Here is a 14,020-nt window from a genome sequence, read left to right on the forward strand (position 1 = left end):
CATTAATATACATGATCTGAGGTTTCTCGATCTGTAAGTTTACATCATAAGAATGATCTAATTTTGTTGTTTTAATATTTTTCTTTATAGATAATACCTTTTTAAGATGATTATAATTATTTTGACTATACTTATTAATAAAAAGGAGTGTCATTAATTCTTCTTCCATAAGCCATAAATCATACATATGATTTTATGCCAATTCTCTCCATCCTGCTGCCACGTCAGCAGTGGAATGGAGGACACCTGTCCACCTTTTAATTTATTTTCATTCCTATTTTTTTACTCATTTATTCTCCTCATTCATTACTTCATCTTCTTCTTAGGGTCAATCTTCCATTATGTTCTGTTAATGTCAATTAACCACCCACTCCTCCTTTAATTTATTAATGATTACTCTCACCTCATTTATCAACCCGCTTTTCGCACCCTACAAATTCCACCCCTATGTCTACGAGTCCTGCTATTGTTTCTGCCAAATCTCTCTCCAAAAAATCATACCAAAAACCCTTAAACTTTCATCTGTAGACTGTTCTCCCATAAAAAAAAACCCCACATCTAAATACCGAAAACGGAGCTCGCAAACATCGCCTCAAACTCTCGCCTGGTGACTATTCCCCTCCTTTTTAAATTTAATTTCGTATCTCCCTTCAAATACTGAAGCAGTGACTGATAACACCGCTCTACATACACGTCATATGTAATTTCGGCTGAAATATACTTTGGGTAATTGAAGATTGTTTTCTGGGAACGTAAACCTAAAAATCCCCCATTCCTTTTTGACGATTATTAGGCTTTCTCAAAATTTTAAATAATTTTTACCAGCAGATCTAATCATTTAGCTGATAAGAGTGCACCTACACGTAATAGTGCGCGTAATAATGAAACTCTATAGACTAATGCTTCGTTTTCAAGTTCCTAATTTAAAGGATTCTGAATTCTGAACACTTTTTTGTTTTAAAAGATTTTTCTTGCTTTTGTTTGGTACAACATGAAGGTACACCAAAAGAAGGAGGCCGATGTGTGAGCATTTAGGACACATTCACCCATAAACATTCAGGTTTTTCCTCCTCTTCTAAGCGATCAGTCAAGTATGAAAAAAAATTGTTATTAGACTATATGTACAAGTCACTGTTTTGGTATGGATTTTAGCCATGAGAGCATTTTTGATTTAAATCTGCAGAAAAGAACAATAACCTTGATGGGAGGCTTGGAGTTGATTTCTATCATCATTACAAGGTATATATTCGATGTGCTATGTTGAGCGAGCAGATTATTTATTCCCTTACAAATAAGTGTGAACAACAAATGATGAAATTAAAAACTTTGCAGGAAGATGTTCAACTATTGAAAAAGCTGAACATGGATGCCTTTAGGTTCTCGATTTCTTGGTCAAGAATATTTCCCCGTAAGACAAAATCAATTTCTTTGGTTAATGGTTCTTTTGCGAATGATATTGTGATGTAACGAGTCACTCCCTCATGGAACTTTTTGTTTTTTTCCACCAAAACAATCAGATGGGAAAAAGGACAACGGAGTGAGTGAAACTGGAGTTAAATTCTACAATGATCATATCAACGAGCTCATTGCAAATGATCATTCTTCATTCTGTCAACTTTCATATTAGATCTGCCTCTCCCTCCGACCTACTGGCTAAAAATCCGATTCCTGACTGGATTTTGCAGGCGTAACGCCTTCGGTCACTTTGTTTCAATGGGATGTACCTCAGGGGGTTTCTTCAGAAAGCGTATCTTGTAATTCATATGCGTCAAAAATTGTAAACTTATTTACTGTTTCCTATCTTCTCTCGCGGTTAAATTTTAATATCTTCCGAAACTCGTATACATAGGGGTAAATTCCGTGAATTTGCAAAGTTTGCGTTGAATGAATATGGTGATAGAATGATTCATTGGGTTACTATAAACGAGCCTTATGAATTCAGCCTTGGTGGATATGACACAGGATGAATTGATATGAAACCGGATTAATAAGCAGTAGCCAGCAGCTACTATAATCCTTGTGCAGAAATCATGCTTGAGTAAATATGGTCATGTCTTATTCTCCGCCTCTATATTGCTTGCCATTTCTTTAAGACAATAATATTCAATAATATTCAGACATAAGCAAAAGGTGCATAAGTACAATCATCATATATATTATAAGCAAAGTAAAATTTTGAGTTAAAGCTTTCTCATTCAATCTTAGGGTGGCTAATTACCTTTTACCCCTCCTTATATTTTTTAAAATTAAATTTAATACATATTAAAAATCGTAATTAATTAAAAAATTATGAAAAATCGTAAATTAAATAAAATATTAAAAATCGTAAATTAATAAAAAATTTGTTAAAAATCGAAATTTAATAAAAAAAACGTTTAAATTTAATAAAAAATAATAAAAATCAAAATTTAATCAAAAAATATTTAAAATAGAAAATAACGAAAATTTAAAAATTGGAATTTAATCAAAAAAACATTTAAAATCATATCATATATAATATATGCGAAGTTAATTTTTCGCTATAAGGTCTCTCATTCAATCTAGGTAACTAATTCCCCTTTGTTCATTAATAAAATCTTTTTTAAATATCTTTAATTAATTAATTAATTTTCATAGTTTGTATAACAATTTTGCTGCCACTTTTAGTTATTTTGATAATATTAAGATAATTTCAATCGGATTATCTGTTGAGCAAGATTATCTAGAAAAAAATATACATGTGATGTGGGAAATCCTAGGTTAAGTTGAGAGCTAAATATAAATATATTACTTTTTTAAATGTATATTAAGCTCAATTGTGGTTTGGTTTCTACATTGGTTGGGTTTTCGTTGTATTGTTTACTATCTTTATTTTTTTTAAATCAATTTTTTGATTTTTTCTATTGTTTTTTCCGTTTTTCAGTACTAGTAGTAGTGTTCCTCGATTATATGTTGTTGTTTTGTGTTCTCAGTTATTCTTCCTTACTTAACGTGATTAAAACCATGTCAATATATCATAAATCATCTTCATTGTCTAATGAACAGGTTTTAAGTCTTTTATTTATTTTTATTTTTTTTTTAAGTATGGCTTTCTGAATTCTGTTTATTTTTGGAATAATGTAAGAGAGGCCAAATACACTAGCAGGACGCAGAGGAAAAAATCGAAAAAGAAAACAGAAAAAGAAAAAAAGGGAAAAACGATGTAGAAAAAGAAGAGAAAAAAAATAAATTGAAACATATAGAAGAACATAGAGTTGATGAAAACGTAAAAAAATGAGGAAAAAATGAACAAAAAGTCCTAGACCATGAACGATAAGATCAAGATGGATAACACAAAATAGTGAAGAAGAAAAATGATAAGGAGATGAAAGAACTAAAAGTTGAAGAAGAAAACTGAAAGAAAAAGAAGAACAAAAATGGTAGATGAAGAAAATAAAGTATAAAGAAGATGAAAATCCGATGATGAAAAAGAAAATAAAAAAGAAGAAAGTAAAGATGCGAAAAAGACAAACAAAAATTAGAAAGAAAAAATGTTTGGATAGGACAAAAATGATCAAGAAGAAGTAAAAAGCAGAAGATAAAAACGGCTAATAAAACCAAAAAAAGAATAGTAGAAAATGCTGAAGAATAAAAATTTAGAGAATACAAAGACAATAAAATAAAACAAAGAAGAAGGGGCAGACAAATATAACAAAAAAAATCAACAGAAAAAACCGAATGAAAAAAAAATCAAGAAATCAAAGAAGATGAATAAAATACATAAGAAGAAATAGTCAAAAACAATGAAAGATAAGAAGGAAAAAAAAAGAATAGAAAAGCTAAAAAATAAAGAAAAAGGAGAAAAATAAGAAAACAACGATAATATGAACAAAAAATAATACAGTGAACAAGTAAGATAAAAAAATAGTCGGATAGGTCGATGACGATGAACAAAAAAAATGAAATGTCCAATTGGAGAAGAAAAAAGATAATCAAAAGAAGAAGTCATAAAAGAAAACCAGTAGATAGTAGAGGAAGTGAAAGAAAAAAATAATAAAATGGAAGAAAACTAGAAGATGAAGAAGACAAAGTTGAAAAAGGTAAATATGATGAAAAAACGAAGACAAATCAGATGAATAAAAAGTAAAAAAAATGAAGACAATAAAGAAGAACAATTTGAAAACAAATAACGATAAAAAAGAACTAAAAAATATAAGGAAAAAACTAAAAAAAAGGAAAATATAAACCATGAGAGGAGTAAAAAGACAGATAAGACAAAGATCTTTAAAATATGATGAAGAATTTGGAGAGATGAATAATAATTGGAAGAAGAGGAATAAGAATCTGTTGAAGGAGAAAAAAAATAAAATAGAAGACAAAGTAGAAGAAGAAGATAGGGAAGAGAAAAAATTGGATGAAAACCTTAAAAGATGAGGAATTGGAGAAAGTAGAATAATATGAAGATGAGGTAAAAGCCGAAAAACACCAGAAGAATAGGAAGTCGGTGATAACGAAGAAGACGATGACAATGAAAAAGGAAAAGAAAAAAAAAGAAATAGAATAATAAAACATTGAAGAAGAAGAAGAAAGAGAATAAAACCTGGAAGAGAAGAAAATCAAAAGATGTATGAGAGGGAAAATAAAAAGATGTGGAGAAGAAGAAGAAGACGTGAAAAAGAAAAACCAGCAGAATAAAAAGTAAAAAAAAAAAGACATAGAAAATAAAGAAGAAAAAAAAACAAAAAAACAAAAAAATAAAGAAAGAAGAAAATGATAGAGAAAAAAAAAATTAAAAGATAAAAGAGAAAAAGATGAATAATTTATATTAATCTTATTTTAATTTGTGTTTATTGATTTCATACACTTATTAGTATTGATTTTAAAGTTTTTAATGTTAGACAATGATTACTTTCATAGGTCAGCTTTATTTTAATTTTGTATGTATCAAATTCTTGATCTAATTATTTTGGATTTCTGACATAAAATTTTATTTTAGGTTTTAACGAAACTTTTTGGCCGTCACGGGCTAAACACCTAGTTAATAAATATAAAATAACAAAAACATGATATTTTCTAACAACTAATTATATGTAGAAACAACACGCCAAAAGATGCAATAAGAAAGATATGGATCACCAGGTAACTATTAAAGATGAAATTAAACACAAACAGTTTTAATATTAACACAGTTTATTTACACTTATTTAGGTGCAGGGCTGAGTGGAAAAGCAATTTTACCTACCAATGCAGCATAAAATATGAATAATAGTTATTACAATTATTATTTCAGTGTTCAGTTTACCTATAATTCTGTACAGTTATATGTATAATTTCTTTGTATATATTTAAAATATTAATACATTTCAATTAGTGATGAAGTTCCCAAATTAAATTCAATAAGATAACACTTTCATCAATTATTTCAAATTTAAACACATCCTTATATTACTAAAGCACAAGTCATTTGTGCAATTATAAGTTGACATGTGGCAAGCAGCAAAAAAAAATCACTTAAAAAATAACAAAAAATAGATATAAATTTTTTTAAATAAAAATTAAAAATCTATAATCCTAAAAATCCCTAAATTTTCTCCCACTACTTCACGATATCTTTTCTTCGATTCAACTTCTTCTATTATATCAAGTTTTCAATTTCAGGTCTCTCTCTTCTTCTTCATTGATACATTTATATTCATCTTTTTTTTTCTTTTGATTCTGATCTTTGATTTTGATTTTTTTATTTTAAATATTTGTTATAGTACAAGAACTAATTTGAGACAGATTTATGCTTACTTTCTATTCAGATTCATTTCATTTTTTTCCTCCTCATATTAATATTCTGATTTTTTTTCTGTGTGATTCAGGTTGAAAATGTCAACCATTTATTGTTATTGTACCAGAGATTTGTTGTCTGATTACAGGTAATCGTTCAACTGCTTCTCTCTCATTTTTTTTCGGTTTTCTTTGATGGAATGAGTGTTCTATCACTAGTGTAATGTTTTATTTGTAAAAAGTAATTTAAATAAAAAAAATTAATCCATGCGTAGCATGGGTGATAATACTAGTTCACTAATAAATAAGTAAGAAAATTTCAAAACCCCAAAATAATCCCTGATAGCCTTAGTTTAAATATAGGATGGCCTACTTTAACAAGAAAAATTAAATACAAAAGTAGAAACAAATATGTAACAATATGTAAATATGAAACAAATATGCAGACTATTTAATTTAACAATTATTTTAAAAAGATTCGCGCGTTGCGTGGGTACTCACCTAGTTTATATATAAAAAGTAAAATGTTCTCTCTTTTCATGATGCCACATCATTTTCTTAAACTCTAAAATTTTGACACATCATCAATTCATTTATTAATTTATAATTTATTATATTTTGTGTTATTATACTTTAATTCTCATTGTAACTATCATCCATTAATTTAACAAGAATATGAATAGACACTCTTTATAAATAATAGTTTATATATTAATGCATTTATTTATTATTATTTAAAATAATTTACTTTATTTATATGATTAGATAGATATGTATAGTAAACCATAAATTTTAAGATAGCCAAATTTGGATCCAGTTTTGCTAAATCCCAAAAAAAAATTCTCGAATCTAATTTTTTTAATATCTAAAAATATCTAAATTTATTTTAAAACTGTTATAAAACACTTGAATATAACAAAAGACATAAATTTAAAGAAAATTTAAATGCATATTAACGGGTAAGGAATATTCACACGAATTTCAAAAAGCTCGAGTGACAATTCTATCCTTTTCTATTTTAATTATTTTTGTTATTTGTAATAGCATATCATGTAATAATTTACAAAATAAAAATTATTTTTAAAATGATTATTTAAATAATAATATAGAGATGTGAGAATGCATATTTTGTGAAATAAATTGTGGTATCACAAAATGTTAACATGTTCAACCTAATCTTTGAAATATAAAATGGGTGAAGTTCCCCTTAAAAAATTATACAGAGCTCAGGTTAGAGAGGTGACATTGAGAGTGACAATAAAAAAGAAAAACCTGATAAAAATAGAAATTTCAACTGGTCCAATATGTTGTGTGTGGTTCAACATGTTGCACTGATGAGAGAGAGAACATGAGAGGGAAAAGAAGAGTGAGAGGGAGAGGGAGAAGGAGATGGAGATGGAGAAGGAGAAGGAGAGAGAGAGGGAAATGGAGAGGAAAATGGGTGTAGAGAAAACTAGAGATTATGAATATATTTTAGAAATATGTTAGCGAATCGAGTTATTTTCAATAATTAATTGCCTATTACATATATTTTTTTTCCTGAATGCAACAATCAAGAATTGTATATATTCGAAAATCATAAACCCATATAAATATAAAGATATCTACAAACTAAATTTGATTTGAAGTTTTAATTGATATATCTTTTGATTATTTACTAAATGTTGTATATAAAATTATTAAATACTATATATATATATAAAAATTAAAATATAAAATATAATGAAAAATTGATATTGTAGAGTTTTCTCTTAAATATATCAACAAATACAATACAAAACGCAAGCGCAGATCAACCCCTAGTATAACAATAAATCCCTTCATAACACGAAATAATTTATGAAGGAGCATAACTTTGGGTTACCTTAATTTCTTCACTGTTTTGTGCTGATTCCTAAGTCATTGCCTCAGTTTCCTCTATCGGAAATTGAGAAAAACTTATCATTTTTTTGCGTTTCAAATATATCAAATAAGAAAAATTTGCATTTTGATTCTCTTCTGGGCGTTGCCAAAAAAGATGACCAAGATTAGAGAATACTGAATGACATAGAAAAAATACTACGATACGTTGGAACCTGAGAAAGTGTCCACATTTGTAGAGCTAGAAAACATTCAATCATAACATGATTAATGTCTTCCACTTTCGCTCCACACCAAGCACAATATGCATCACAATTTATTCCTTTAGCCTCAAATTTTATAAAAATGAAAGATACTCTAAAATGGCTAGCCAAATAAAATGTCTGACTTTCATTGAACATTTGAGCTTCCAAGCATATGCCTATAATTGCTTCACATCTGGTCCATAAATCTGGTTATGACCTATATTTGAGATTTCTTATCTGATGTGATCTCTCGACTTAATTGTGTATCATCATCTCGATTTTTTAAAATACCATTAAATAGTATCTAATCTATAAGTAAAGCTAATAGGCATACTGAAAATGAATTTGACACTCTGCTGGATCAATGATTGCATTTAGTAGTGCCAAGTTCCATGTCTTTGTTGCTGGACCAATCTGGGGGTTAACCACGAGATCCGGATAGTAGTTGCACCCTTTACATGTTGCTGACCCCTGATGAACTTTTGGTATCTATGAATCGTTCTATATCGAGATATAATTAACAAAATAAATCAACTCTTTTAATTAGCCCTTTTTTAACCAGAGGTCTAACCGATATCATGTTACTCCATCTATTTCATGGAGAAATATGATTTGATTGGATCTAAAAGGTCTGTATTTTGATAGTAGCCACCCTTAAAACCCATGTAAACAAAGATTCTAGTTTTTTTTTTAATTAACCGCCATAGATGTTTCACCAGTAATGCAGTATTAAATCATTTATATTTCTAAAGCCAATCTTCCATCTGTTTTACTGTGACATAATTCTTTCCATGACATCCTATGCATACCTTTTTGTTGACCATTTCAACTTCACCAAAACTGTGCGGCTGCACTTGTTAGTTTTCCAGTTATTAATTTGGGTAACCGAAAATACGACATAATATAAGTTGGCATTGTCGTGGGCACTGTTTTAACTGAAACCTCTTTCCATCAATTGGATAGTAGCCTCAATGACTATTTATTAATTCGATCCTGATGTTGTTCGAAAATAAAGTTAAAAATTTTACTCTTTTCTCCTCAATGTTTGAGATGCCTAACATTTGTTTTTCCTCAATTTGTACTTCTTCATTCACCGTATGTTTAAACTAGAGAGAAGATTTTGAAAAATTAATTTTCTGCCTTGATACTGATTATTCATACTGTTTAACTTTTTGTAAAATGGTTTGACATTCGTCTTTGTTTGCCTTACAAAAGAAAAGATTATCATCAGCCAAAAAATGAGAGCTTGATGGACCTGCTCTTGCGATCTTTAAACTTAGTAAGAAATTTCTCCCTTTTTGCCTTACGTATACATGCAACTAGTACCTCTATACAATAAATAAATAAGGTGAGAAGGGATCACCCTGATAAAATCCTCATTGTAAAGTTATTTATCCTATTGGTTGATCATTCCTTGTATTGTACTGATCTGATGCACCACATCATCCATGTGATCCGTTTCTCCACGAAATCAAACTTCGCAAGAGATGTTCAATAACCAGCTATTCCACGTACGCTTTACTCATGTATGTTGTTATCGCCATGAATTTTTTTAAATGACTTATTGATCTGTAGTCCATGGAACATTTCTTGTGCGATCAAAATATTATCTGAGATTAATCGCCCTTACACAAATGCTGATTTAGTCTCCAAGATTAAACTTGGTAGAAAATCTTTGATTAAAAACTAGATTAAAAATTAAGAACTATTCAAAATCATGGTTGACTCTGGTTATGTAAAAATAATAAATTTATTTTGTTGTAGATAATCTTCAAATATTTTAAAATGTATCTAAATTAAATAATAAGTAATTAATATATTTTTATCTCACATGAAATAATATGAACAATTTAGTGTTTTTGAATTTTTTTTTATTCAAATATACAATTTTCAATTTAAATAGTTCAAACAGTCTTTTTACATATAGAGAACCTATAGTTTAAACAGAAATGAGAAACCTACGCAATAAAAATAAAAGCAGTGTACTTTTCTAATGTAAAATCTTAGTTAGTGTATCTTGTCAAATATCCCTTTTTCTGGATTATGAATTATAAAATTTTACACGAGTATATACGCAAGTCCTTATCTAGTTGTATAGAACATTTTATAGGAAATCATAAAAAACTCATCTAAACTCTAACAAAAATGTTACAGTTGTAAGTGTCGATTGGACATACCGTTACGTGGAAATATCTAAAACAAATTCCTTTAAAATTAACCACTTTAGGTGAACACCCGAATTGAGAGTGTCAGCTAACTTATAGATTGCTAAAATACATTTGTAAGATAACAAGTATATATAAATAAAAATAAAAAACAAAAAAGGTAGAAAATGAATAAGAGTACACAAAATCTCAATGTTGGCTAACGTGGATTTTCTAAAGCATATGTGGCCTTTGGTTGTTCATGTGAGTTAACCGGACTCTCAGGCAAATCCATTTCATCTTCTTGTGCCCATGATCCAAGATACTGCTGAACCACAAGGACCGAGACAGTGGCTGCAAAGTCTGATGATGCAAGCAAATCTCCAATGGCACCAAGCTCAGGACACTCACTCCAATCAGTTAAACCTGCAGTGAGAGGAGATGACATTCCTTCTCCTCTTCCAACTATAAACAGATCGTGAGAACTATCCATTGATCTCACTGCTGCAACTGTCTCTTCCCCGTTGCTTACAATTTTTTCTATATACACAATTGACTCTTGATCCGCATTTTCCACCCGGAAGGCATTGATGTATTCATCATCAAGCTGTCTTTGCTTTTTCAGATCCACCTTTAGGTTAGTGTCACTGGTTACATCTTCATCAGGAATAAAGCGCAACACAGTTAGGGTGATGCCCGGATGTTCAGCCATTCTCCAAGCATATGCTAAGGCTTCTCTATCGTCTGGACCACCGAAATACAGAACAGCAACTTGGAGAGAGATGGTGTTTGAGGTCAATCTTGTTGCACCATTGAGTCCTCTATCTACCAGTATTCCAACAGAGCAAGGCGAGTTTTCGAGTAGGTTTTGGTTAACTAAGCGGTATGCTGGATTGGTGGCTTCCATTCCTCCATCAACTGTTTGTTGTTTGTGAAATGGTATGATTATAAAAGAGACACGTTTGTCCTCTGCTAAGCTACAAACATCTTCATGCATTGTCGAATAAGGCGAAATAGCTGTTAAGGGTTGAACAGCAACAAAGGCTGCATGTTGTTCATAATTCTCAAAGGCATTAATGATGTGATCTGACTGAGCTTGAGTTCTATTAAGCGCTGGTCGTCCTGATTTTCGTGTGTTGTGGACAATCAGCATTGCGGATGCTCGACCCGTGAGCTCAACAAGATGGAGAATGTAAATACATATAGGAGATCTCTTTGTGGGATGGGAAGCTTCAAGAAGGTTGATTATAGTAGGGACGTTACGCGGTGTGTGGACACAGACCAGTACTCGAAGCTCGCTGTCTGGCTTCGTCTGTTGGATTGTCCGTCTCTTGTACGAAACAGAACGTTTTACTGGTCTGTAAAGGATAGTTACAATAGGAGTTATCACTCCAGTCATAACCAAGGCTACAAGCACCATGGTAGCAAATGTCTCATCATCTAAAACTTTTTGGTCTTTTCCAACATTAAGGACTATCATTTCAACAAGACCTTTGGTGTTTAATAGCAGGCCAAGAGTTATCCCTTCACGAACTGGCATTCCATGGAAAAATGCAACAATAACAGTACCGATGACTTTTCCAGCACACGCGAGGAAGATAACGAGCATCAGAGTTAACCAAGTGGCAGGCCCTTGGATGGAAGCTATATTAGTTTTAAGACCACTTATGGCAAAGAAAAGAGGTAGGAGAAGTCCAGAGACAAAATCTTCAAGTTTCTCGATGAGTGTAAGACCAAGTGGTCCATTAGGAATCACAAGACCAAACACAAAAGCACCAAACACTGAATGTGTTCCAATTGCATCGGTAATGAATCCCGAGATCATGACTCCTGTCAAGATGAGACATATATAGAACTCACTAAAGTTCTCTCCTTCAGGGGTTTTCCGTATAATCCAAGAGATTCCTGGTCTCACAACAAAGACGCAAATAGCAATGAAAGCTGCACTAGAGATCATGACCCAAAGGGAGGCAAAAGAAGTTTTATCACTCTCGGCCAATGCAATAGCTAAGGCCAGGAGAATCCAAGCAAACATATCATTGACTAGTGCTGCAGACATGGATATCCGACCAATCTCGGTATTGATGAGCTTGAGCTCAGCAAGAATCCTTGCAAGGACCGGGAATGCTGTTACAGAGAGAGCTACACCAAGGAAGAGTATGTATGTGCCTTGCCCCAAATGGTCGTCTGATCTGTGCATAGAGAAAGAGAAGGCAGCGCCAATGAGGAATGGTAAGACCATACCACCAATAGCAATGGTTAGAGCTCGCTTCCCTGTTTTCCGTACCACCATAATATCCATCTCTACACCCACCAGGAAAAGGAAGTAAAGTAAACCAACATTAGCCATTGTTTCAAGTACCATCACACTTCTCTGAGGAAAGATGGTGTTTGCGAATTTTGTGTAGCGCCCAAGTAACGATGGCCCCAACACAATTCCTCCCTGTAAATTAAGATCAATGAAATCTTTTATGGTAACGTTGTGAAGAAATCACGAGCTTTCTGCTCAAAAGTCAATTGAAAATAAGTGAAGGATGCATATCCTTTATATATTAGTATTAAATCATTTCCATTTTAGATGACAATATTCCAACATGGGGGGAAAAAAAACAGAATTTATGCTTACTCACAAGGATCTCTGAGATAACACGAGGTTGGCGAAAGGGCTTGAGGATAAAGACGAAAAATCGAGTGATGACAACGACCAAGGTAAGCTGAAGAACAAAGAGGGGGAGGGAGAAATCAAGAGGATTATCGCCTTGCCAAACACCATTGGTGGTGATCATGCTTGGCGCGTAACATATTATTGAAGTGTCCGTACTGTTTTCCTCAGCCATATTGCAGCAACTCCTATCAAAACTTGAATTGATTGAAAGGTTTGTTCTGTTGAATTTGCAGGATTACATACATAGCCATATGTGGGAGACGAAATGGATACAAAGTTGGTGGTATTCCATCATCCTCTCTGCTCAACGAGTCAAACAACATCATTTCATTTCTATTTTTGGTCTTCTTTCTTTTATTAGATCAGTCACACTATTTTTTTAGGTGTTTAGCTAACCGTTAATTAATTCTTGAAATTAAATAAATATCACATTATTAGTTTTTAATTATTTAATTATGTGTTATATTATTCTTTAATAACTGAAATGTATGCTAAAATTGAAACAAAAAAAAACCTTGTGAGACCATAAAAATGCTGCGGTCATTTTTCAAGTGTGATTTTAACTAATAATAAGTATTATTTTTTTAGTAAAGAAAGATCATGAGCACAGGTGCTCTAGAATTTGACTTCCAAGTATTGTATCTAGACCTAGAGTTAGTTCTGAGATTTGTTTGGTTAAAGGCAAAAAAAATTGGCCTTTAAAACTTTAATAGAAGTTTAAAAATAAACACTAATGTTAAATGATATTAATAGAAGATATCACAAAAACACAATTTTTAATCAAAAAAAAAAATCAATAAATGGAGAAAAAAAAACACACAAAGAAAGTTACCTCAAATGTTCAAACTATACACCAGTTAACATATTTTCATGTTCTAAACCCTCTCGACGAACTCGTATTTTCAATATTTGGCCCCTATAAAATATTTAACTTTTACCAGTCCCAAATCACATGCTTCATATGTTTATATCCAGGACCGGTTCTATGAGACAACTTAACTTTTTTGGCAATATTATATGGATAGGAACTCGTTTGGATAAGGAAGGCCTAGTGTTTGCATATGCACTTCCACTGCTAGTATTAATCATTGTTTTAGAAATGTTTTGCTTTTTAACCGTTTTACCATGCCCAATAGAAAACACTATACCGATAAGACCATCTCCAACCCTACTCCATTTCCACCTCCAAACTCCATTTTGGAGTAAAATCCTCTCCAACCCTACTCCATTTCCATCTCCAAAATGGAGATATGAACAGTACGCCTCTATATATGGAGTGACACTATTCATCACCTCCATTTTTAAGTGGACTCTTTTTTATTTATAATTTGATCTCTCACCTATTATATGTTATCAGATAAGTCTTCAACAAAAAC

General features: G+C 31.3%; 1 protein-coding gene across 1 annotated transcript; it reads right to left on the bottom strand.

The window, feature by feature from the left end:
- Positions 1 to 10,199: 10,199 nt before the first annotated feature.
- On the bottom strand, positions 10,200 to 12,816 carry LOC18026064 (cation/H(+) antiporter 15). The gene is made up of 2 exons (XM_024160589.1): positions 12,610 to 12,816; positions 10,200 to 12,422 (listed from the first exon to the last, which is right to left on the bottom strand). The coding sequence occupies exons 1-2, from the start codon at positions 12,814 to 12,816 to the stop codon at positions 10,200 to 10,202; spliced, it is 2,430 nt and encodes an 809-aa protein (XP_024016357.1).
- Positions 12,817 to 14,020: the final 1,204 nt, after the last annotated feature.

Source organism: Eutrema salsugineum, unplaced genomic scaffold (assembly GCF_000478725.1).
Source record: "Eutrema salsugineum unplaced genomic scaffold, Eutsalg1_0 scaffold_11, whole genome shotgun sequence".
In the NCBI taxonomy this organism is placed as follows: domain Eukaryota; kingdom Viridiplantae; phylum Streptophyta; class Magnoliopsida; order Brassicales; family Brassicaceae; genus Eutrema; species Eutrema salsugineum.

Bases quoted from the DNA above. Each gene is read 5' to 3' on its own strand.
- LOC18026064 (XM_024160589.1), bottom strand. From the start codon at position 12,816: ATGGCTGAGGAAAACAGTACGGACACTTCAATAATATGTTACGCGCCA. The intron at 12,423-12,609 runs GTGAGTAAGCAT...CTTAATTTACAG, and splicing joins GTGTTATCTCAGAGATCCTT to GGAGGAATTGTGTTGGGGCC.